The following is a 24,937-nucleotide window of genomic DNA, read 5'->3' as shown; positions in this document are numbered from 1 at the left end:
GTTTCCAGAGGATCCTGCATAGAACACCTGTAATTGTCATCTCCAGCCTTTTCCAGTTATTTTAGCAGTGCCTCTGAGTGCCCTGATTTGAGTAAATCTGCTCCATGTTCAGCAGCACCATCCACACACAGACAGAGTAAATAAAACCATTCAAAACCAAACTCCTCAAGCAAACAACAAAAGAATATTAGGATCTGTCTTAAAGTTTTCTTTAGCTTTTTGTGTTGTGCTGAAGGGGTGAATGGTTAAATTGAAGTGTTTTAAAATTAAAATAAATGTCAAGCCTTTTGAAAATAAATATCTTCCTTTTGTAGGAAGTTGAAATCAGAAAAGTAAACTTGGAGAACAGGTTGCAGCCTTCCAGGTGTGGATGGATCAGCTTGAAACATCCTGCTGTGTGTTTATCCATGGGAAAACAGTTCTGGTCGTGTTGGACTCCATTTTAATTTGGGTCCTGGGATTTGGGGATTCTGTGACTCTCAGCAGGGAATGGATTTCATACAGTGCTTATCAAGTGGGGGTAAGGGATATTTCATCCCTGTATGTTGCTGTCTGTAACAGTGAGGTTGCAGTCTTATTTATAGACCCATCTTATGCAGGATTTTCCTGTATTGCTGCTTGCACCTTTGGTATCTTGTACCCACCTCAGCACTTGCTGTAGAAAACAAAATGTGGATTCTGCCTCCTACTATAATTCTGTTTTAACTCCTGTGTAAGAGAGCTGATGATGATTGTTAGGAACAGGAAGATGTAAGCTGGGATTGTTTTTTTAAGAGCTTACTCTTAAGAACACATGGACAAAAAATGAAAATCTTCGCATTCTTTAAAACTAATGGGTTCTCCATACTGAAAATGTCTGTTAAACTGTTAAACACCAGTTCTACAATGCTTGAATAAGTTTTCAGATGAAACCTTACATATAATAACTCTGTCAATGTTCTTGTAATGCACATATGCCAGAGATCTCTGCCATTGAAAGTATCTTTGATAAGATAAAAATATCTTTTTCATCTTGAAGTGTAGAAAGCCTGCTTGTTGCTGTTCTAAAAAAAGCTGAACAACAGTGTCACACTACTTGGATTAGTGAAAACATTTTTTTTTCAGCTGCTGCACTGAATAGAACATATGTCACTGGAGCATTGTTTTAAGTAACAGGATTTGCCTTGCTGTAAATCTCTCACACTGTATCTGGGTAATTTCATTCTTTGTACTTTGATATTTTGCCTCTTTCATCAGCTGCAAATCCAATATGTTTAACTGGCAGTGCTCAGCTTTGGGTTTGCCATGGTTATTGCTCTGTGAGATCATGAATGTGGCTGTGTTCTGTACTGGGAGTTGTCGTTTCTTGAGGATTTCTGGGACCTGATTTAATGGTGTGGGACATACAGAAAAGATGTGGGGAATATATCCACTCTCTGATTAAATCTAAAAGATATTTTCCTTCTCTCACGTCTCCTTGCTCTTAATTTCTGGGTTTGGACTGTGTGGGGTCTTTTCTAGAGATTGTGACAGCTCTCAGTAACACAATTGACACAAGTGCATCTTATAGGACCTGTGAATTATTCTCCATCACCCTGCACCATGGATGGGATTCTAGTAAGACTAAAAAGGAAACTTTTCTAATTACAAATTAATAGTCTTAATTAAATTCACCCTAGTTCCAGCTAAGCCAGGACTGGAGGCTGCCTGGAGACTGTGCAGGGATGCAGAAGGATCCCTCCTGCTTTCTTGTGTAGGCTGCTACTGCATTTGCATGAAAGCAAAAAAAAAAAAGTTTATAATAATTATTTCTAATTGTCTGTGATGCTAATAAGTGTCGTGTTCTAGGATAGGACAAAATAATGGCTGTTCCTTGTTTAGTATGCTGGGCCTGTCATGGCTCCATTCTCCCAGGAGATGATAATTATTTGCAGGCCCTTTGATGGAGGAGAGGTCAGTGAGAGTGTGCCTGATGATTCCATTGAAAAATCCAGCTGTGGGCACTTGAGTTGGGGCTGCACAAAGGGAAGCATTATTCCAAACAAGAACTCCCAGTCTGCATTTCTGCTGCGCCGTGTACAAATGCTGCCGTTAAATTATTCTGATGACAACCAAATTTGGTGAATGCTGGAACAAAACTCAGTTGTCTGAACCCTGGACTGTGTGTGCTGCTGGTTTGGAACTGCAGGTTTTACTGAGCATCCCCATAGCTGGTGAAAACATCTTTCATTTCTGTGGGGAGGAAATGGAATTCTAGAATGCTTTAAACCAGGTTCTGCCTATTGCATGGAAGGGGAGGCAGAGATGGAAGGAGGGAGATGCCAGCAGAGCAGCTCTGCAACCTCTGGCTGTGCTGTTGGTGAGATGTGGGTGAGTTTTTTGACTCTCAGACTCCATGCAGAGCAATTCCACCGGTGTTTACCTGCCAGCAGCTGTCCTGTTGCCTCCCTGGGGTTTGGTGCCCAGGAAGCTGTATCCAAAGAGCCATTTTGTGCACAGGGAATGAAGGAATGAAGGGAGGAGTTGTGGTTCTCCTGCAGTGTGTGGTGGTCTCTGCTGGGACCTCCAGATTTTATGGTTATTAAGGTTTTGATGTATGCAACCACAAAAGCAATAGCAGCATTTAATATTGGGGTGTTGCCATCCAAAGACTGTGTGCCAGGAACTTAATTAATAATAACAACACTGAAAAGACCCATAACATTTTCTGTGTGCCGCCACAGCCTCTCCCTGAGGCTGCAGGGTGGTGGACATACAGTGGGGTGAAATGAATAGGAAAACAAGAGAAGGTTTTTCAGTGCTGCTTCAAAAGCCAAAATCACCCTGCCCTGTGGATTTTGGGTAAAGAGCAGTAGGAATTTGTCCTTGGAAATGGGAATGTGTCATATGCTTCATCACCTTGAAGTGGCCACAGCCACAGAAAGCTGCACTCACACCTGGGCTGGGACAATGGGAGCTGCCATGAAAAGCTTCCTGCTGCTTTCTCTGCTTTCTAAAAGGTTGTCCTTTGGCCTTGGTCAGGGTTTTCATTCTGGAAGCCCTTCTAGCAGGTTAATAAACTTGTTAATTAGCAAGCATTTAGCTAGAGTTGACCTGAGTCTGTATTATTATGACTTTTACTGTTCATTGCCTCTTTGGATATCCTTCTGATTGTATTTCAAATGCTGTTCCTCATGAAAATAATGGTTGGATTTATTAAACAAGAACAAGACAGACTTTATTAGTTTTTAACTGCAGTCTTTTCTAATCTCAGCTATTGCCATAACTCTGGATCGACATGAGGAAGAAAATTTCATCTTGTAAAATAACATTGCTCTTCAACAGGATAAACCACTAGGAAATGCAAATATTCCTTTTAATAGTTCCAATCAAACCAATCATTCCTGGCTACCTCAGCTGCTGTGGAATGAATGGGCTGAAATGGGAGATGAATTTGTCTGCCCCTCCTGCCGTTTTTCAGAAGGATTTTAGAAAGATGGGTGCACACACAGGACAGCAACCTGTGCTGGGATGGTTTTTTCCACATCCTCATTGCAACCTGCACTTTATGGAAAAAAAAACGTGCCAGGAGAAAGGGATGAATCCTGGCAGATGGAGGGGAGCAGATTGTTGTCTCAGACCAGAGGAGGAATGGTGGATGAAGTCGTGGCTCTGGGTGAGGGCAGTAGCAAAGGGCAGTGGAGGTGCTGAGCAGCTCCTCTCATCAGCCACATCATGAGCTCCAGAAGGGCTCCTTCCAGCTGTGCTCCTGCTCCAGCTTCCCTCAGACTCAGGGTTTCTGTTTGGAAGAAGCTCTCAGACAGTGATGGTTTAATAATCCTGACCCGTTCACAGGTTTGCAGCTGCTGAAAATCCAACAGCAGCAGGATGAGCATGGGTGAGTGGATGCCCTGTGCTCCTCACAGTGTCCTGGGAGAGCTGCCCCCAGGCTCCCAATCCTGCCAGGAGCATCTGCTGGCTCTGAGCACATTGGGAGAGCACAGGATAACCTGTGAGAGCAAAAGCAATTCCAGGTTCATGGCCTCGTGTTCTGCTCTCCCAGGCTGGTTGAAAACCAGTGTTGAGGAAATTCTCTGCTGAGCTTGGGAGACTTGTTGGGGATTGCAAGAGAAAATGAAAGAAAAAATAAAAATAGCTGAGACTTTCTGTGATGACCAGTAATCAATTTCTTTTTATTTGTACATTTTATTTGAGCAAGGCTCTAAAACCAGAAGATGAAAAAGAATTTCTGTTTGCTGATGGTCAGGGAAGTGCTGTTCAAATGAGTGGACTCTAATGGCAAACACAGTGGGATTCCCACAGGAGTGGGAGGCACGGCCACACCTGCCTGGGGTCTGTGTGCTCCATGAGGAGCTGGGTTTCTGCTGCTCTCTTGGGAAATGAGATGTCAGGGGTTTGGCTCTGAACTCATCTGCTCTTACAAGAACCTCATGCAGGGATTCACAAGGGGAGAGCTGGAAGTGGGAAATGGCCAAACTCCCATCTGCACTGGGGTGTTGCAGCAATGGGCCAGAAACTGAAATTACCAGAGGCAGCGTTTGTCACTTCAGTCATTTGTCTGGTGCTGAAGTCCCTGTGCTCTCTTTATAATCCAAAATCATCCTTTGAAGAACATCAGCTACAGATGTGGAAAGTAATCTTCATAGGGCTGAGTATCTGTGAGACTGTGAACAGGAGAAGTGATTAATTCTCCTCCAGATGATTGAAATGGATTTCTTCTGATGTCTTTAGGTGTTAAGAATTAGTAAATGAATTCTAGCTTGAATGCAAACTTGTGTTGAAGGCTGATTGCAACCTATAGCTATGAAGTTTAAAAAATAATTAAAACTCCAACCAGACCAAACAACAACAACAACGAAAAAGTGATTGGAACCTTAAACATTCTCTGGGATATTGCACAGGGGTAAATGACTGCAAGTGCTGTTTTGGCAGGTGATTGAAGGCACCAAATGCCACATCTGAATCTTAAATTGCATCAGCAGATTTCCCCTGTTGCTTTGGGTAGAATTAGTGCTAGTCAGGGGCTGTAAAGCCTGAGCCTCAGCATGGTCAGCATTAGTCAGTGAGATCTGGAGGAACCCAAACAGAGTTAAGCTATTCCTGAATTTTAAAATTCAGAGCAGAGTCCAGACCTCTGGATGTTTGCTCTGTCTGTGGTGGGACAAGGATCCATCTGAGGATCCAGCTGGATGTGTTGGACAGCAGTGACCTGGTGGCACCTCAGTCCCAGCCTGCAGCTGAGCCCTGTCACCTGTGTCACCTCCTGCACCCCCGAGGCCCTGTGGGGACCTCCTCCAAACCCTTCCCACCTGATCTCTGTTGTGTTTCTGCTGCACCTTGGAGCAGGAACTCAGGGCAGGTGAGCTCCTGACCCCAGCCCTGTGCCAGAGGTGAGGACAGACCCTGACAGGAGCACTGGGAGAGCCTCCTTCTTTCCTGAGCAGGTTCTTTTGGAAGCTGGGAAGGTCAGGATAGGACAGATTCACAGAGCCTTGTGGGCAGGATTGTTTTGGAAGAGCCGGGAGCAAGCTCTGTTCAAAAGGCTTTGTAGAGCAGAGCTGAATCCAGAGAGATTCTTTCCTATCCTTTCATATTTTACTGGTTAATTCTCTGAAGAAAGAGAGATCTGTGTGGAAAAAAAACCAGTGGTGGGAATGGAATCTGGAATATTCTCCTAATGAATTCCTCCATTTCCTCCTTTTGCTTCTGCTGGAAAAATCCAGGTATCCCAAGGCAGGAGGCAGCAGCTCCTCCATGTGAGCAGCTCCCCTGCCCAGTGTGGGACTCGTGCCCTGCACTCCCCACCTGCTGCCCCAGGACCCAGTGGAAATAGTTGTGTGGCACACTGTGTGTTTTTCCTGTCAGAAACCCCAGCTTTGGCCTGTCCTGGCTGCTTTGATGCAGCCCATCAATGCTTTCAGTGCTGTTCTCCATTTTTCCTTGGAATTTTTCATGTTTTCCAAGGGGTTTGGAGGTGCCCCCATGAGTAGCTGTGCCCTGTGAGGTGTTGGCAGGGCACATCCCGTGCTGGGGGGGTGTCCTGTGTCTGGATTGTGCTGTATTCCCAAAAGCTCAAGTGCTTTACAGGAGTTACTATCTCTGAACAGAAAATCCAGCTGATCCTGACACAGTGTTGGCAGCAGGGATCAGAACAAGCTGACCTTGTCTTTTTTCCTTTTTTCCTAAGAATTAGTAACTTACTCCTTCCTGAACAGAGCCTGACTTCTTTTTGCTTAACCACTCTGTTTGATCTCAGAAGTAAGTGACCTCACAGGATTCACTTTAAGCCTCAGGGATGTAGCAGAATCAAAATCAGTCTTCTGAGGCTTCTGTCAGAGCACCAAGAGAAAGATGAGGGGTTAAAACATTTGTGTACACAAACACACACACACACCTTCTGTTAACTGTCAGGTGGGATGCTCCCAAGTGAAATGAGGATTTTCAATCTAAAGGCTCCCTCTTCCACAGGTGCTCACTCAAAGAGCTGGGAGATATTGATTTTTTTTATTATGATTTCCTAGAAGAATGCTGTGTCCTGAGAAATTTGATTAGGTTGATTTATCAGGGAGGACTTGCTGTGCTGAGCCTTGTTTAATGTTTCCTGGCACTAGTAGGGACACAGGGACGTGTGCTGTGTGCTGCTTAAAGGTTTTCCAAGCTTTCCTTCAGATGTGGTCCCTTGCCTGGTTTTGTGACTCCTGTTTGTTTTAGTGAAACAATACCAATCTGATGATCTGGGATGCAGAATATCCTTGTGCTGTAAAGGTTCTTTTTGTTTTCTGTCTATGCTTTGAACAAATGATAGAGATTAAACTGCACAGGTCTGAATATTGCTTAAAACACCAGTGAAACTTGGGTTCTTTCACGTTTTCAAATGGTTTCTTTTGCAATATGTTTGTAATTGCTGGGCTTGAAGAACGCTTTGTGTCCATGTCCATTGCATTCTCCCTCCTCATTCAGAGCCCTGTGCTTTAATTCCATGAAGAGAGAACAGCCTGACTGGTGCAGAGTAAGATGCAAGCCTAAAGCTTCATTTCCATGGGGATTTTAACCCTCAATGTTTCAGCTTTTGCCTTCCTCCCGCATGGCGAGGCAAGCCCCAAGCCTTGAATTGGCATTTGATCTTAATCCTGCAGCAAACCTTTGATTGATTCTTCATTGCAACAGCTCCTCACCGTCATTTTGATGTGTGCATTTAAAACCTGGGACTGTCCCCCCTCTGTCCCCCGGGAGCCAGAATTGACAGCTGGGCCTCAAATTTCAGTCACCGTTCTCGTGAGTTTCCAATATTCCTGTCAGCATCTGCCTTTCCCCTCCAAAGCCCCTTCCTCAGCACCTGGTGGTTTGACTCTGTGTTTTTCCTTGTGTCGTAGGTCTTTAAATACTCTGCACCAGTTTTGCTGTCCAGCTCCATTGTACCATTCCCAGCTAGCTGTCCCTGCCACACACTCAGAGTACAGGTAAGAGTAGACATGCTCCACCCACTGCTGCCTTTTGGAGACACATCTGACGTTGCCATTTGACACCAGGCAAAGCAATAGTTGCTGAAATTTGAAAAGGAAAAAAAAAAAAGAATATTGGAAAAAATATCCAATATTTTTGACGTCTTGTAGGGTAGCTGTGAGCAGAACCATCCCTGCAGTGAGTCCTTCTCTCAGGCACTCTGGAATTACTCAGTAAAATGAGTGCCATGTGCCTTAAGAGGCACATCCCCCTGGGCTTGCAAAAGAAGGGAGGTGCAGGCTTAGCTCTCACATGACAAATATGCTGAAATATTTATATAATTTGTGGAGGATATTGATGTTGTTCTGAGCAACACTCTTTTTTTCACCCCTAGTGAAAAAAACCCACCCCTTTTTTCACTGCCTAGTAGCCAGTAGCTGAGGAATTCAATTCATCCATGTGTTTAACCCCCTGAGGGTTAAAGGCATGGACCTGCCCAGGGCTCAGCACTGCCTTAGATTTGAATGAAATAGGGAGGTTTTAAACACAGCCAGACCCTCGATGCCAAGCAGAATCTGCCCTGAATACATAAAAAATACATGTTTTCCAGCTCCTAATGCTTCTTTTAACATAGATCCTTTACTATCTATGTGTTCTCTTTGATCCAGTGTGGAGAGCAGCAATTACATCCCATAGTATAACTCAGTGTCAGTGCCAGGGTTTATTGTAGCATCTTAGAGAAGCATCAAAGGGCAGCTAATGAAAGTCATTGGAAATGTGAAAACTGTTCAAAAAACTGTGCATGCCATGGAAAATATTGTCTTGAGTTTTTACTTCTGCTATTAGCAATCAACTTAAGTGATAATTGCCAGCTCATGAATAATATTAATATCAAAACCATTGGAAAGCCTGGTGCTGAAAAATCAAAATCACTTTGCACGGGTAATGAGGAAAGACCAAAGCAAACAATGAATCCTAAATCTGTAAATGCATAAACATATTTCTGGTTTGATTATTCCATCCCGTAGTTACCTCGAACCATGCATGCTTGGATCCACCCTGTTGGTTTATGTTGCAGCATCTGTTTGTGTGTTTGGTTTTTTTTCTGCCATCAGAGCCCTTTGTTTATTTGGTGGTGGTGAGTCCATAGTTGAGTTGTAAGACAGCTCAGTATATTCCTTTGGTGAGGAGCAGAGCCTGAAAATTCAGATTCCCTGCTTGCTTTTTAGTGAGGCTTTTAGGTTTTTCTCTGTCCCTAGCTGACAGTGCTTTAATTTTAAGGATCTTCCTGTAGGGATGTTGATGGGAGAACCAGCTGTTCCTCCAATGTCTCAGTGTCTTACTCCACCTAAGGTGTTATTTTTAATCACTAATATTTCTTCTGGAATTAAAGCTTAGAGCAGTATAACTTTGTGCGTGAAAAATCCTGAACTTCTCCAGCTTTTTTTGTGCAGTGCAGACAGGAATTCCCTGCTCTGGGTGTGTCAAGGCTGTGCAGTTTTCAGAGTGCCCAAGGCTCTGCTGCGTGACCTTCAGCTGATGGTTCAGGACTGGGGGTGGGAAGGAGCTCATCCCTGGCCTTGTTTCCTCTCAAGGGAGTTTAGGCTCAGGGGAAATAGTTTAAATATTGTTATTATTGTTCTTCTGGCTCTGCACAACTCCCTGACATCCAGGGGAAATGGAGCTCTGCTCCCAGAGAACAGGGACAGGGGGAATGTCAGGCTGGGCCAGGGCAGGCTCAGTTTGGACATCAGGGAAAAATTCTTCCCTCAAAGAGTTGTCAGATCCTGGCACAGGGTGCCCAGAGAAGCTGTGGCTGCCCCTGGATCCCTGGAAGTGTCCCAGGCCAGGCCGGACAGGGTTGGAGGGACAGTGAAAGGTGTCCCTGCCTGTGGCTTTACGGTCCTTCCAACCCAGACCAGCCCAATCTGAGGTTCTGTGCTTAGGAGAATATGGAAAAGCTGATTCAAAACCAGAACAAACTCCAGTAAGGAAAATTGCAATTAGATACAAGGTAGGGAGAGAGGGAATTTCAGCATGAGCTTGGTCAGGTGTTGGACCAGAGGCCAGCAGAGGCAGTGAGGGCTCTGTCCTCTGCCCTGCTCAGCTCAGTGGGCACCACTGGCTGTACCCTGCTCTGAACAAGGGCTGCACTGTCCACACCTGCACAAGCCCCTTCTGACAAAAATCATCCTTCATCCCACAGCCTTCTGTTCTTGGGAGGGACAAAAAGAGCTGCAAATTGGAGAATTTTATTCTCTAGGATTTAATTTCAAATTACACAGCAATGTTAATGCTGTCTGTGCAAACGGATGTGCTGCTGTGCTGAAGCCAGGCTGTTACAGTTATGTTCATGGCAGGAATTGGTTTGGTTTACCCATAATTTCAATTTCTGAAGTTGTTTTATCCCAACTGCTGTCCCCACAACTGTAATCTCTGAGTCAAGTGCAAATGATGCACCTGTTTTTGTACAGGACCTGCACATGGAGATCCCCTGGCTGTGAATGAAAATGAGCTACCAAAGCTCTAACAGGATTGGGCTTTGCATTTATTTCTGCATACACTTAATGGTATTAAATTTAGCTTTTAGTCTTCCCATTTATCAATTTATAAATAGAAATCATTAGAAACAAAACTAATAGACGTGGATGCTTTGGTCTGGCTTCAGTTTTGAGGCTTTATTTAGAAAATACACAGAGGGATTAATTTTGTAGCCCAGAATTAAAAATTCAATTTGCTCTGAAAGAAGCAATTAATGAATGCACTACAGTGAAATCTGGAGCATCTCTGATTTGCTGTTAGCTAATTGCTGGATGTTTTATTCACTCCAGCAGTTTTATTTCTAGTCGAGACGATCTTTGGCATCTGTTTTGAATTGTTAATAGGAAAATAATGCATTTTTAATAACTGCAGCTATTGCAGTAATCCCTCACTCATTTTACAAAGCTTAAAATGGACAGAAATTATACAAGTTATCTTGCATTCTCCTATTACAAGGGAAATCTTGGGAAGCCTGAGCCTGTCGTGTCCTTGCAGCTAGATACTTGTCTGGGTTCCAGTTAGCCCATATGCCTCCTCTGCTTGCTCTTTTTGAGTTATTTCTGTTTGGGAATTAAAAAATAGACCAGCAGTGTCTGTAGCTTGGCTTCTCTGACTCCCTTCTCCTTCCTGCCTCCCCAGTAGAGCCTGGGAAACAACGACCTCAGTTGGAAGCTGCAGGTTCCAGGAGCTGCTCTGGATTTGTTAGAGATCACTGGAACACAGATTTTATATCTGGGGCAAAGTAAAGGAAACGTGGGACACCCTGGAGAAGTAGAAATCCAGGTAGTCCTGTAGTTCAGCTGCTGAGCCTCTGGCTTGGTTGGTGCAGCTGCATCATCACCTCAGAGGCCTTGCAGGTGGAATCTGAGCTGAGCAAAGCCCAGGGATAAACTGGCATCCAGACAAAGGGAATTTGATCAGTTTTGTGTCTTGTCTGAGAGTTTGTTCCCAGCATTCTCTAAGCACACTTCCTACAGCTCTAAGGTGACAGGGAGTAGGTTTAGTAAGAAACTGTTTTCTGTGAGGGTGGGCAGGCCCTGGCACAGGGTGCCCAGAGCAGCTGTGGCTGCCCCTGGATCCCTGGAGTGTCCCAGGCCAGGTTGGACACGGGCTTGGAGCAGCCTGGGACAGTGGGAGGTGTCCCTTCCATGGGAGGGGTGGGGCTGGATGGGATTTAAGGTCCTTCCAACCCAAACCAGTCTGGGATTCTGTGACACATCTTTAGGCCAGCTTCAGTCAGACCCTCAGCCCACCTGTGCAGGTGCCTCACACGCAGCAAAATTCCATGTCCAGAAGTGCCCGTGCTGGGGACGTCCAGCCCTGTCCCTCTCTGCACTCCCTGTGTGGGTTTGGAACAGGCTGATGTGTGCAAACTGCAACTGTGGACAGATTTGCTTACCACTAATGTCTGAGCATCCTTCCATCTGATGTGTTTATTCATATCTGTGATTTCCTCGTCCTGATTTGCATGAAATGTTGGCTGTCACTCATTCCTGTCTCCATCCACTCTACCTTCCATCCTTCTAATCTCAAATTAGATGCCCTTATCATGTCCAAAGAGCATTTTTTAAATCGTGAAGCTAGAGATTTTTCTTTTCTTTTTTTTTTTTTCCCCAGTGAGACCTGTGAAAACAAAATGATAATGCAAAGGATGTTATAGTACCAAAGAAATCCCATCATTTTCTTGCAGTCTCTGCCTGCTTAATGTTTAATCAGCACCTCTGGGAGGTAAAACCGTCATTCTGAAAATACTGTGCTTGTGTGAAATTTTAATGTGGAATCTTTGTTTCACCAGGTAATGTTGGCTTACGTGCAACAAACCACTGTGTGGACGATGATAGAAGGATTGAATGTGCTTATTTCTTTCTGTCTGAGCCCCTGGGAGGCTTTGGAGCTGTTTTGCCACCATAACTGGTTAATGCAGAGGCTCCCCCTGCAACAATGCTGAGCTTTCAGATGCTTCTATCATGTATTAGAGTGGTTTGCTTTTCCTTAACTCTTCCCAAGAGCACAGTGGGAATTCTTGCACACCAGCACAGCCAGGGAAAACTGGGAAATAGCTTATACCCCTAAAATGAAAAATATCTCTTTAGAGATAAATGAACTTTGCAACTCTCAGTTTATTTTTTCCCCACTGCTGGGCACTGTACTCTTCCCTGAGGACACAAAGCAAATGCTTCTTGTGTCCTCTCCACAAACACCTCTAGAGACATCCCCCACCATGCAGCAGAATCCCTGGTCCTGTGGTAGCTTCCAGTCAGTGCTCAGTCCCAGGTGAAGACATATCTGAAGGAGCTGCACTTCAGAATTCTTTTTAGCAATGATATGACTATTCACTGACATTTTCTACCAAAGAAATGTTGAATAGGGATCTAATTTCTAACTGCAGTTGCCTAGCTGTATTACCTCAGCATGTTTAAGCACTCTCTAGAACGTGCAGAGATATAAAAGCTTGATGGTATTTGAATTTTCAAACTGAGCAAAGGAGTGAGAGCAGCATGGCCCAGACCAGCAGCACGTCACCCAGAGAGGCAGGATGCAGATGGACAGAGCAAACCAGATCCAAACTGTGACCAAATCCTGCCCTAAGTCAGTGTGAGGTTCAGCTGATTACATAAGGCATCTGTGCTCACACCCTATGGCAAAGGAAAGCTGGCATAATTAGAGTAATACTTGTAATTTTCCACTTGATGCCTACGTGATGCAGGGAGTGCAAATGGTGGATTGTGTTCCTGAGTACAGTCGGGAGAGCTGGCAGAATGGCCTGAAATTTGGTTTGGGATTTTCTTGTTTTTTCTTCCTTCATTGTGTTCCTTTCCATCCTCCTCCTTTAGCCTGTTCTTTCCTTTGAAGGAAGTAGCCCCTCGTGGTTGTGTCACTGGTTCAGGAGTGGCTGGAGCCAGCATCTCCTTCCCTGCCATAAAGCACTTGTAGCATTACAGATGTGGGTATTCCAAACTGCTCCTGCCTCGTGGCTCCATTCATGATGCTGGCAACTCCTCCTGGAGACAGAGCTCTTCTTGCACCTTGGGAGGGTGGGAGTGGAGAGCAGACCTGGCCATCACCAGGATTTCTGTGTGAGCCCTCCTCAGAAGGGGGATGCAGCTCTCCTGCATTTCCAGCAGAACGTGGGCACTGAAAATCCCTGTGGGGAGTTCTAAGTGTGTTAAAAACGAAGGGGCCATGGCCACATTAGGCTGGGTATGTGTTTGACTGCCTAATGTAATTTTTCTAATGGGAAAACCAGAAGTGGCCCTTTTCAAAGCGGTGTTTTTCTCAGAGTTTAAGTCATCAGCGTTGGGCTGTTCTTCCCTTTGTGGAGAGTCCTGTCTCTGAGGTGGAAACGGGTTAAACTGGGTGGTGCTCACAAACAACCCACAGCATTTGTGGATTTGAGAACAAAAGCAGATTTCAAGCTGAATTTTCCTAATGCTGTTCCCTGTGATTCTCTTCCTCTGTCTCTTTTCTTTCTTGCCCGCTCCCCGTTCCTCGGCAGGGAAGATAATGTCCTGCACCAGTTCTGCTGCCCGCCCTCGGGCTCTAGCAGCCCGTCCTCGAGATGACAGCGAAGCTGGGGGTCGCTGGGGGCACTCAGAGCTGCACCGCCTGCCCAGCCACCTCTGTGCCCCTCCAGGGCGACCAAAGGGATGCCCTGCACTCCGACACCCACCTCTGTTCTCCTGTCCTGTCCTGTCCTCCCTTTGTGCTGTGCGGGCCCGGCACTGCGCGGCTGCCGCCCGGGCCGGGCCTCCTCTCCGGGCCTCCCCACGGCTCTCTCCTCCCGCACAGTGCTGACAACACCAGCCAGCTGTAAAAAAAAAAACAAACCAAAAAAGAAAACCCCGCAGATTCCTCAAGTGCACAGTTTATTTTGAACTAAAATAAACGGTACCATAAGTCCTGAGGCGTAGTGTGAGTTTTGTTGTTGCGGTGTGTGGTGTGGAGGGCACGGCCTGAGGGGAAGTTTCTATCCCAGCTGTGGGGTGGGAGGGCAGCTGTTGTCAGAGCCTCTGTGAGGCTGCTGTAGGTTTGGTTCAAGGTTGGACAGACACCAAAATGCGACGTTTTGTGGATGTTACTGCACAGAGATGAAGCCTCCTCCCTTTCCTTGGGGCTGGTTCTGAGGAGCCAGCACAGCCCTGGTGTGGCAGCAGAGCCTCTCTCCTCATCTCCTTCCATCCCAAACTGCCTGGAGCTCTGTCTCCTCCTTTCTTGGCCTCTTGGACTGACCACAGGACCAGATCACTGCTCGTGTGCTTCTGTTGCCTCCTCAGTGAAAATATTTCCCTCAAAGCTTTGCACCAGGCTGTCCCTGAAGGAGTGAACTTGCAGCTGAAAACCCCCTTGACTGCAGCTGGATAAATGAGATTGTGTCCACGGGTGTCCAAGTTCCCACTGCTCACAATGGTCTTGGCTGGTTTTCACCTTTCCAGACACATCCTGTGGCTCTAAAATAAAAACAACCAAAGGATTTCTGCTGCTTGGGTCTTCCAAACTTAACCAGTGCAAGCACATAGACCAGGGAACAGAATTTCTCTGCAGTGGCATTTACTGCCCTGAAAATAGTGGGGAAAAAAGGACTGGAGAGGGGAAAAAATCTTAAATCTTTAGTAGTTGCTATCATGAGGTAAAATATCTCTCCCCACTGTCTGGGGCTCGAATAAAGGCAGAGGTGGCTTGATGCAGGTTGGAAATCAGGTATTTATTTGTACTTATGGGTGGCTTTGAGGATGGGATAAAAGGAGAATCACCAGGATCAAGGAGGGAAGAACTGTGAAGGCAGCTTGAGGTTCTCTCTCATCTTTTCAATGTGCTTTTATCCCCCCAAAGGAGTCTCTAGAAAAGCAGAATACAGGTTATTTGCTTTTCTGTGAGGTTTGATCCACTGTCTGTATCCTTGCTGTGAAATGTTTCCTTGTGCTTGCCTTGGCTGTGACTCTGCAGTCTCCCAGGCCTGGGAGGGATTTGCTGGCACAAGAATAATCTGCCTTCATGATTCTGCAAGTTTTTCTGCATCGTTTCTGCTCACTGCTCACACTCTGTGGCTGCTGCTGCTCTTTGGTATTGAATGTTCTCAGTTCCACACATTTCTTAATGATTTCTCATTACAATATAGAGACAGAACACTCATTCCCTCTGTAAAATTTCAAAATAATGTATGCAAAAAATAGTGTCGTGGATGACTGCAGTTTATTATAACCCTGGAATTGCTCTGATGTTTACTGGGCAGGGCAAAACACTGAAATGTTTGAACACTGCTCCCCATTTGGGTCTTTTACTCTATAATTAAGAGTTTCTCAGAGTTGCTTCCCAAAGATAGAAACAATAGGAATTTCTGTTATTTTGACTTGCTTATCTCCCTCCCAGACACAAACAGTGATTACCACTCTCTCCTCAGTGAACTGAGCTCGGGAGCACTGTAATTATTCCCTTGCAGAGGGGAAGGTTTGTCCAGTCTTTCAGTGAGTACATTTTATCTGTTTGTGCAAAGGAAAACAAAGCAGCAAGACTGAATTAACCCTGCAAATTAAACCCCCCAACCTGAGAGCCAGCAGGTGATTATCCTGGAAGTGGCTGCAGTTAATGATGAGTCTCAGGGGAAAATGAAGGCAAAGCCTGACCAGCATCATTGGCTGTCCCAGGACACTGGCATGGGGTGTTTCTATCCAGTAATTTTCCAGTGGAGGTGAAATAGGGTCATTAGGGATTGCTGGGGCTGGGAACAGTTTGAGTTTGTAGCTGTGGTGTCCCTAATTGTGGCATTTTCTCTGAGTTGACCTTCCCTGGTGCAGTGGAAGGCAGAAATGCAGGAGTAAACATTTTCCCTCTCTGAATAAATCATGGCTGGCTGAATAAAACATGCTGTGCATCCCTGGGTTTAGCAGCAGAGGCTGGCAGGGGCTCTCTTGGTTAACCAGAGTTAGAAGTAGATGACCTAAAATGCTGCATGTTATTATAAAACAGAGAAAGGTGCCAGCAGAAAAATTCCCATTCCTGGGCGAATTTGCACTGTTTTTGTGAAGAGTGAAGACTGTATTATTGTGCATTTTGTGATAGAGGGAAAAGTAGAAATGGCATTTTACTTACTTTTTTTTTAAATTTTCTGCTTCCATGAACTCAGAGGGCTGAAAAAAAGCTGCTGCTTTGGGGGAGTTCAGATGGGGAATTTCTCCTTGGGCACCTTTAGGCACTTGCACTGTTCAGGATCAGGCTGGTTTGGTTTTCTCCTGCAGTCTGGAGTTCTTTGCGGAGAACTCTTGGGTGGTTCTGCCTGAAAAAGGTGGGTGAGACTCCAGCTTTGCAGAGTGACCAATGCCTTGCTGTTGTTTCCTGCACTTGCATTATTTTCTCTCCCTTAACAACTGTGGGAAGTCACTAAAAGAGCTCAGAGCAGTGTGTGGACACTCTGGGCTGGAACAGGATGGATTCTTGGGCACCACTAGATGGAGAAAAAAAAAAAAAAAAAAAAAAACAACAAAACCAAGCCAGTTCAACTGAGATAAAATTAAGAGATTCATCTCCCCAAGTAGATTTTAAGTAGCTGTAGGAAAATACTGTGTAATGTAGGAGAAGAAATAATCCCCTGAAAAATGCAGCAGGGTGGGTAGATCTCAAACACAGCTGCAATCGAGGTTTTAAAGGTTTTAAGATGGTTTTAAGATCTTCCCTTAGCCAGGGCAACAGTTGTGCCATGGAATAGAGATTGCCACCATTCCAGGCAGCTCAGGATCCGGGAGGAGCTGGAATTATAAAGGAATTTCTGGCCGAGGCAGCTCCTTCCTTGCCCGGGGATGGCAATGCCACCCTGGAGCAGCTCTGGGACAGCCCCTGGCCAGAGCTGGGGACTTGGCTGCTTGGAATTCCCAGTTTGGAAAAGCTGAGCCCCCTCAGGAACATCCTGAGCCACAGCTATGCAAGGGGGACATTTGTATTCTGGATATTTATTTATTGTGTTTGGGATATTTATTTACTGTATCCTGGGATATTTATTTATTGTATTCTGGAATATTTATTTGCCGAATGGACCTTTTTTGACGTGCAGCACTAATTCCTTTTCCACGTGGAATACTGAAATGGGGAGGGGAGTTCTCAGAAAACCCAACCCCAAAAATACAAATCCAAACATCTGTAAAAACTCTCTGTCTTTGTGCCGTGCGGGTGGTGGTAGAGGTTTTTTTGAGGTGGATTTTTTTAGCAGTAATTGACTATTTCCTGGCGTGGGGGCTAGAGGGAGCTCCAATGCAGCCTTCCCAAAGCTTTCCCGGTAAATCACTCCTGCCCGCCTCAGTCAGGAGCTGCAAAAGGAGGCAGGAAGGCAGCTCGGTGTGAACACTGGACACGGCATATAGATAGATATAAATGGATATATATGGATATGGATATATGGAAAAAAATATATATGGATACATATATGGATATATATGCCAGGATGCCCTACAGTCAATGTCATTTATATGTTTTCTAACTATTATCATAAATATTGTCTATAAATTCTATAATTGTTACCCTAATTTTGCTGTTTGTTTGTGCCCCACCTTTCTGGGGTGTAATGCAGGACATGTTCCAGGGAACAGTGTTTAAACACAGTGTAATAAACACAGTGTTAAACTGGGTTTAACAGCCCAGGAAAAGCCACAGAGGCTGTTTGACATCCCACTGGCACTGGTGGTTGTCTAGGAATGGATGTGAGAACAAGACAGACACACAGCAATACCTCCTCTAGGCTAGTAGGGTTTCAAATAAAGAGACTGGTAATTAAAAGGTATGAAGCAATATGATTCTACAGATTTTATTGCTGCTAGATAAACATATCTGCTGATAAATCAGCAGAAAATCCAAGTTTATTATTCTATGTCTGCTCATGGTTAATGGTGTCACATCTGCATTTACAGGGTATTTGGCCTTCTGAACCTTCCCTCTCATTTTTTCTAACATGGGTTAGTGGCATGGGGGTGTTCAGCTGAAAGTTGGACTTATCTTCTTAAGAGGTCTTCTCCAGCCTCAGTGATTCCATGGTTCACTTGGGTTTCCCATTTTCTTTTAACTCCCCAAACTGCAGCAGCTGCTCGGGGCTGGGAGGGCCCTGTCCTGGAGGGGCTGGGCTGAACAGCACTAGGGGTTTATCCCCTTCCCTGGGCATTTATCTCCCTTTCCTGGGTGTTTATTATCCCCATTCCCTGGGGATTTATCCCCATTCCTTGGGGATTTTTCTCCCTTCCCAAGGTGTTTATCCCCATTCCCAGGGTGTTTTATCCCCTTCTTTGGGTGTTTTATCCCCGTTCCCTGGGTATTTAGCCCCCTTTCCTGGGTGTTTTGTCCCAATCCCTGGGTGTTTATCCCCATTCCCTGGGTGTTTATCCCCCCCTCTTCCCTTGCTCGCCCCTCTGGCAGGGGGAAGGGGCTCTGGAGTTCAGGATGAGCCCAGGGTTAGGGCAGGGAGCTCCAGAGCTTTCTTCACTGGAATCAGGGATCACTCCTCATGCTGAGCTACTACAAATGGATGGATGAGGAGAGGCAGAGCTGCACCAAGTCCATCCAGGAGGAGAAATGCCATTAATGATTTCAGGGAGAGTTTTTCTGGCCGTGTCTGGAGCTGACCCTTTGTGCCTCAGCCCTGCGGCCATGCGCTCCCTCCCTGTGACCCAGAGACGTCCAGGCACTGACCCTCCAGAGGGACCTTGGGGACGTTCTTGGGGATGGGAGAGGCTCCTCAGAGCATCTCAGCTTTGGTGTTGGCAGCAGAACACCACAGGGTCAGAAGAAGAGAGCAGCTGAGCAGCTGATGTGGAATGGAATGGAATCACAGCGTGCGTTGGGCTGGAAGGGACCCTAAAAATCATCCTCTGGCATGGGCAGGGACACCTTCCCTTTCCAGTCTGCCTCATCCAGCACGTTCTGGTTCCATAACAAGTGCAGAGCAAACATTTGGTGTTTTCTATGAAATAAAGGGGCTGATATGGGAGGCTTCCACCCCCCCCCTTCAACACCTTTATGTGCCATGAATGCTCCAGCTCAGTTGCTCCTGTAAAAAGCAGGTGTTGCTGTTTTCCCTTCAGACCCAAGATTTGAGAAGATTTGGAAATAATTGTCTTGATTTGCTAAACAAGCTAGGAAGCTGGAATTTCAAATAACCAAAAGCTCTTTCTTTGATTTATGTGTACTTCCCTTATTCAAGTGAAAATGTGCAAAACAATATAATGAAAATATGTCCCTTTCTAATTTCTAGTGCTTTGAGCAAGTCCTTCCTGTTCCATACCCATCCAAGTATTAGCTTTTTAAAATGTTATTTGTGTGCTCTTTGGCCTTTAATGATCTTTGGCAGCTGCATTCCTAGAACAAATGCATAAAATCAACCCAATTTATGACCCGTTAATGTAAGCATTTTATCCTAAAGAAAGTGTGTCACATCTCGTTCACCTCTGAATTTATTTTTTTTCCAAGCTAGTCACTGGAGCATTGCACACCTGAAAATGAGATAGCGTCGAAATCCATCTTGCTCCCTTCAATGAAATCCATTTTTACGGAGGATTCAATTAGTTGTAATTGCTGCTTTACGACACGCTTTTGCCAGGGGCTGGGGTGGGGAGATAATTAATCTCGATCAGGGAATGTTACTCAAATCATTTTCCTCTGTCACCCAAGGAGGGCTGTGATTAATCAGGAGCTGTCTCTGCCAGCCCTGGCTGTGGCAGATGGCCCTGACAAACCAGTTCAGTTTTGGTTTTGTTTGGTTTTGATTGGTTTTTATTTGCTAGGGTCATGGTGATCTGATTAAAACCAAATCTTTGTTAGGGTGACTCTCAGCTGTGCCTGTTGGAGCCCTGGGCACTGCGGATTTCAGACTTTCTGTGCTGACAGGCACTGACCCCCAAGAAAACACTGCATTTGACCTGAGGCCGTGGAAAAGGCTCCCAGAATTGAGTGACAGCCCTGGGATTGTGGGGGTGGAGTTTGGATAGAAGTGTGTGATGTCACAGGGTGCAAAACTTAGAGTTTAAGGCTTTAGAATACAGTAATATCTATCTATCTATCTATCTATCTATCTATCTATCTATGTGTATATATATATATAAAGCAAGATGGAGGTTTTAGGGTGGAAGCCAGTCCTTCTTTTTCACCTTCTTCTTCATGGCTTTGGATGGGATTTTGTAATTGGATAGAAAAATCCACACTGGGGGCCATGAGTGGTTGGTTTTTGGGTTAAAAGTAAAAATAATTTAGGTGTAATTTCTTAATTGGACAGTTTATCCTTAAAAGGCCTTGTAGAGGGAGAGATGGGGGCCATTTTTAGTTTGTTAGCTAGAAGTGCTGTAAAACTCATAGTTTGTGAGACTGCAATAGAGTTAAGAATTAATAACATCTGAGAAGGTGTTTATTTCTTGTTTATCAATAAACAAAGATAAAAAAGAAGATAAAGCACAACATGTGCCCACCACACTCAGCTACCCAGAGTGCTGGAGGTGCCTCCAGCATCCAGCCCGGGGTTGAGGTGCTCTCCACGTGCCTGGAGCTCTTCAGGAGCCCACCAGGATATTCTTTATGACTTTAGTATCAAGTCACCCTTTTCAAATTGTTATTTTTGATTTGAGCAAGCTCGGGGCTCCAGAGCTCCAAACCTGAAAGTTTTGTGTTTAATTTTATGCTGGATTCCAAGGGAGCTGTGGCCAGGAGTTGTCCTTGGGTCAATCTCCATTCCCCGGGGTATTTATCCCCCTTTTCTGGGTGTTTATCCCCAGTCCCTGGGTATTTTATCCCCATTCCCTGGGTGTTTATCCCCATTCCTTGGGTGTTTTATCCCCATTTGCCTGGAGGACTTCAGTGCCTGGAGAGAAGGAAATATCCATGGTTAAGGTGAGGAAGCAGCCACTGCTTTTAGCAGCAAATAGGCATTATCGACTCACTTGATGTGTTTCATCAAAGCCTAGAGGATGATCAAAGAGCCATGAGGGGAGCAAAGGTTCAGGTGTGTAGTGGAGCAGCAGGAAGTCTGTGACTTTATTCCAGATGAGGCCAAATGAATGCTGACCTTGGCTTTCAAGTGTCATTTAGGGACCTGTCTTGGCCCTAGCACTCAGTCCCCCTGCAGAAAGCCCACAGTCAGGAGCAGGAACATTTGGGAGGCAGTTTTTTTGCTAGTGTCCATGTAAAGTGTTTTATCTGTAACACTGGAGTGGGAAATGTGGGGCTGTGGAGGTTAAAGCTGAAGTGATGCCTCCTCCAGGCCGATGTGCAGGTTTCTGCCAGGTGTTTCTTCCATCTGATTCTCTGGGGTGGAAAAGTTCAATGATGAAATGGTCTCTAAGTAAAACTGAGGAATGGAGAAGAATAATTTAAAGCTTGCTTTGACATTTTCCTTCCACATTCTTTATGTTTTGAGGGCTTTTCCAAAGAATTTCAGCACTCTGTGTGTGTGTGTATAAACACAGAGCATTTTCCAGGTGTGGTTGTTGGCCTCCAAACACATCCAGAGGGCAGCCAGAACCTTTGGATGCTGCACATCCTGATTTCTGGGTTTGCACTGAAGCTATGTGAGTTGTCATGGGTGCAAAGGCACCCTGAAGTGTTCCACTGTAAATTCTGGAATTAGGATGAGCACAGGGAGTGCTTGGGGGTTCTTGAATTGTGTGAATCTCGTGCTCATTTCATTGTGGTTTCAACTGGCTCCTTTTAGTACCAAAATTCAGGACAGTGAAAATTATTATTACTGTAAATTGATAAAAGTAAACTGCCAGGTAGCTGGAAAATCCTGTTTCCTTTCAGCTGAGGAGCTGCTCTGTAGTTCCCAGCACACACACACCACTGACCCCACATTTTGTTGTTTGGCCACAAAGCTGCTGACGTAGCTCCAGTTGGGTTTGGGTTTGGATTTGGATTCTGTGCTGGCTTGCTAATTAATTGCCTGTTATTTAACTTGGGTTTGTAAGCCTTTGCTTCCAGAGAGCAATGATGCTTTTAAAATAATCCAACCCTGCTTTCAGCCTGTAGGTTTGAGCCTGTGGAGGAGTAGGATCACTGAAACATTGCCTGTGCATGTGGAGTGATAAAGAGGTTGTTTTCTGTCTTTAAAAAGAAACATCATAACCTCTGACAGACTGATAGAGTGCACTAGAATTTAAGCCATCGAACCTGCTTATCTGAAATATCTCTGTCAATTTTCCTTTTGAGAAATGATGGGATTAAGATAATAAATGCAGCTTTGCTGAATAACAGGGAAGCAGGATATGGATTGCGGGTCTTTGAATCCACTTAGCAGCGTGTGTAATTCTGTACATTTCCTGGGAAACAAAAGAGGGATGCTCATTGAGCCACAGGATCTTGTAATGTGCTGCCTCTGTGAAATGCTGGGTGATCACAGCAGAGCAGCACTGGCGTACTGGGGAACATTCATTGATTGGGAGTGGATGTATTGAAAGGGGCTAGAAGTGATGTGAGTTCTGAAATGGCAATGCTGATGGTTCTGGAGAGCTGCAGGAACAAATGGCTTTGTCATGGCAGGTGATAAATGAGCCCTGGCAGTGCAGGCTGGGCCTGTGGGTGTGGGAGGGGGAACAGGCTCCTGCCCAACCCCCCGTTCCCCCATCCCTGTGGGATTCAGGGAGCTGCCCCAGCTCCCACTCTGGGCTGGGCATGTAGGAGCTGCTGCTGATGGGAAGGTGAGAAACACACCTTTGGCCTGAAAAGCAGGGGAAAAGGGGAGCAGAATGTGTCCCTGAGCCCCCCCTGAATGCCAGGAGGAGCTGTCACAGGCTGCTTTAATCCACCTGCAACACGTCACCAACAGGAACAGGCTCAGTTCCCAATAATGCTGTTTAAGTCTCTGTCTTAGGATGTGATGTCATGTTTGGGGTGTGTTTGTGTGTTCACCTTGGGGAGGTTTTTATCCTCCGCTGCATCACAGAGCTGCTGGGAGCTGCTTTTGGAGGACAGAGTGACAGAGCTGGCACAAGGACACGTGAGATTCAGACACAAATTACACCTCCAGCTCAGGCTTACTCACCTGCCTTTGTTTTCTATGGTTTTTCAGCAGGATGATCTCAAATGGGAGGATGCTTGGAGGACTGGGATGTCTGTGGTGCCTGGGAGGGTCCTGGTGTGGGGAATTGTGCAGGGTGTCTCTCTGGGCTGTTTGCTGGGGGTTTGCTCACCCAGAGCAGAGCAGAGCAGAGCAGAGCAGTTTGCCTGGCTCAGGTACTCCCCGTGCTCCATCCACAGTGATGTGAAAGTGCTGTGGGGTTTGTGGCTCCCACAGGCATCACTTTCTGTGCAGATGATGCACAAACAGAAAGGGAAAGCTGCTGCTGGCCAGGGACACCAGTGAGGGCTCCTGGTGGAGAGAAACTTTGTCCAACCACGGTGTTGAACACGACGTTTTCAAACACTTCAGCTCTCAGATTACATTAGCAGGCTGGACCTTGGCCTCACAGGGGATTAAACATAGATCTGGAAGCTTTAATGTCTTCAAACTGAGTTATATACAATTGGCTGCTGCCATCACAATGCTCCCTCTCTTCCTTCTTTGGAAAACCTCAATTCCCACATCGCATGCAGGGCTTGGGTTTGTTTTTCAAGGTTCTAAATTTGAGCTGCAAATAGTAGTGAAGCTTGTTAATAAACATCTGATCTTTGTGTAACTCTGGGAATAAGTGCAATTTAAATGATGGGCTTCTCTTCTAACAAAGCCAAAACCACATCACTGCAATATTTTAATGAAATCAGTTCCTCTGGCAAGATAGCACCTTGAAAAAACAATGCTGGGTAGATGTTCAGCAGATAATAAATTTTAAACTGCTTCTTGTCATTGGGGTGGGTCCCTGATAAAGTTACTTTTTTTTTTTCTCAGAGTTCAAGGCTTGAGGGCTTGTAGCTCCTTTGGAAAAACCAGTGGAAGGCTGGGCTGCCTGAATACCAGGCAGTCACAGCAGTGAAATCCTAACCATCAGGGCCAGTAACCTCTAGGTGTTGTTGTTGGAGTTCATTTAGCTCGTGGCAGTTTTTGGAAGTTAATTTTTCACTTCAGAAAGATACTCACATGTTGGGAGTGGCTTTTTTCAGAGGGATACTCAATCATGTGCTTCACCTGCAAGAATGTGTGCAAATATTTCCCTTTTTTTCCTGAATCAGGAGTCAGAGACCACTAACAGAAGTTATCCTGACTGGAGCATAAAATACCTTCATGGGAGAGCCACAGCTCCAGCAGATCCCTCCCAGTTCTGGGAGGAAACCAAGCTCCTCACCAGCTTCTGCTCCATGGAATTCAAATGAGAATTTCCCAAAGCTTGTTCCTTCAGGGCCATTTGTTGGGGGGATCAGGCGGAGGCGTTTGACAGTGCCAGGCCCTGGGTCCCTTGAGCTCAGGGCACTTTGGGTTTTTTTGGGAATGAGCCCTCCCTGATGGTTGGCAGATCTCTACCAAGGGATGTGAACGGATTATTTTCTTTGACTGTCTGAATTATCATTTCCAGTTTTGTTTCTGGGGAATGGGGTGTCCTGGCTGAGGATGATCCTTCTGTCCTTTCTGCCTGTTGGGATTGGGTGCTTTGGGCCTTCCTTCAAACAGGAGCACTGAGACTGGGACCCATGGTGTGCCAGACCATCCTCAAGCAAGGCTGAAGATTTCCATTTGGTGAAGCTGCACTTTGGAGTATAAAGAAATCACTTAGTCCTCCTTTGCATGCGAACATGTGGAGCATCACAGCACCAGCCTGCAGTGAGCAGGTTTCCCTTTCTTCCCTGAGCTGCCAGCTCCTAGGAAGAAACTGTGTCAAGCAGCAGCAATTATTCACTGAGCAACACCCCAGACAGGGTCTTAAATATTTAATGTTGTATTCTGCATTCCTTCCCTCGGTGTGAGAGGGATGCAGCAGCACAGTGCTGCAGGCACCGAGGTCTGACAGAGCTCAGAGCTGCCTTTTCCCCTCACACCCCTCTGAGCTGCAGACAGCACATCTTTGTACTCTGATGCTCCCAGTGAATC

At 45.6% G+C, this 24,937-nt stretch overlaps 1 protein-coding gene across 3 annotated transcripts in view; it reads left to right on the top strand.

The window, feature by feature from the left end:
- Positions 1 to 24,937, top strand: part of IQSEC1 (IQ motif and Sec7 domain ArfGEF 1) — a 270,877-nt gene that overhangs the window by 109,570 nt on the left and 136,370 nt on the right. For all 3 annotated transcript variants that reach the window (XM_083869821.1, XM_083869822.1, XM_083869827.1), the window contains exon 3: positions 7,353 to 7,439. Coding sequence is in view for 1 of the 3 variants with exons in the window: in XM_083869827.1 (XP_083725953.1) it covers positions 7,353 to 7,439 (87 nt within the window). In the remaining 2 variants the exon portion in view is untranslated. The remainder of the gene's footprint in view (positions 1 to 7,352; positions 7,440 to 24,937) is intronic.

Source organism: Zosterops lateralis, assembly GCF_965231275.1.
Source record: "Zosterops lateralis genome assembly, chromosome: 11".
Taxonomy (NCBI): domain Eukaryota; kingdom Metazoa; phylum Chordata; class Aves; order Passeriformes; family Zosteropidae; genus Zosterops; species Zosterops lateralis.
This window is presented reverse-complemented; position numbering and strand designations above follow the sequence as displayed.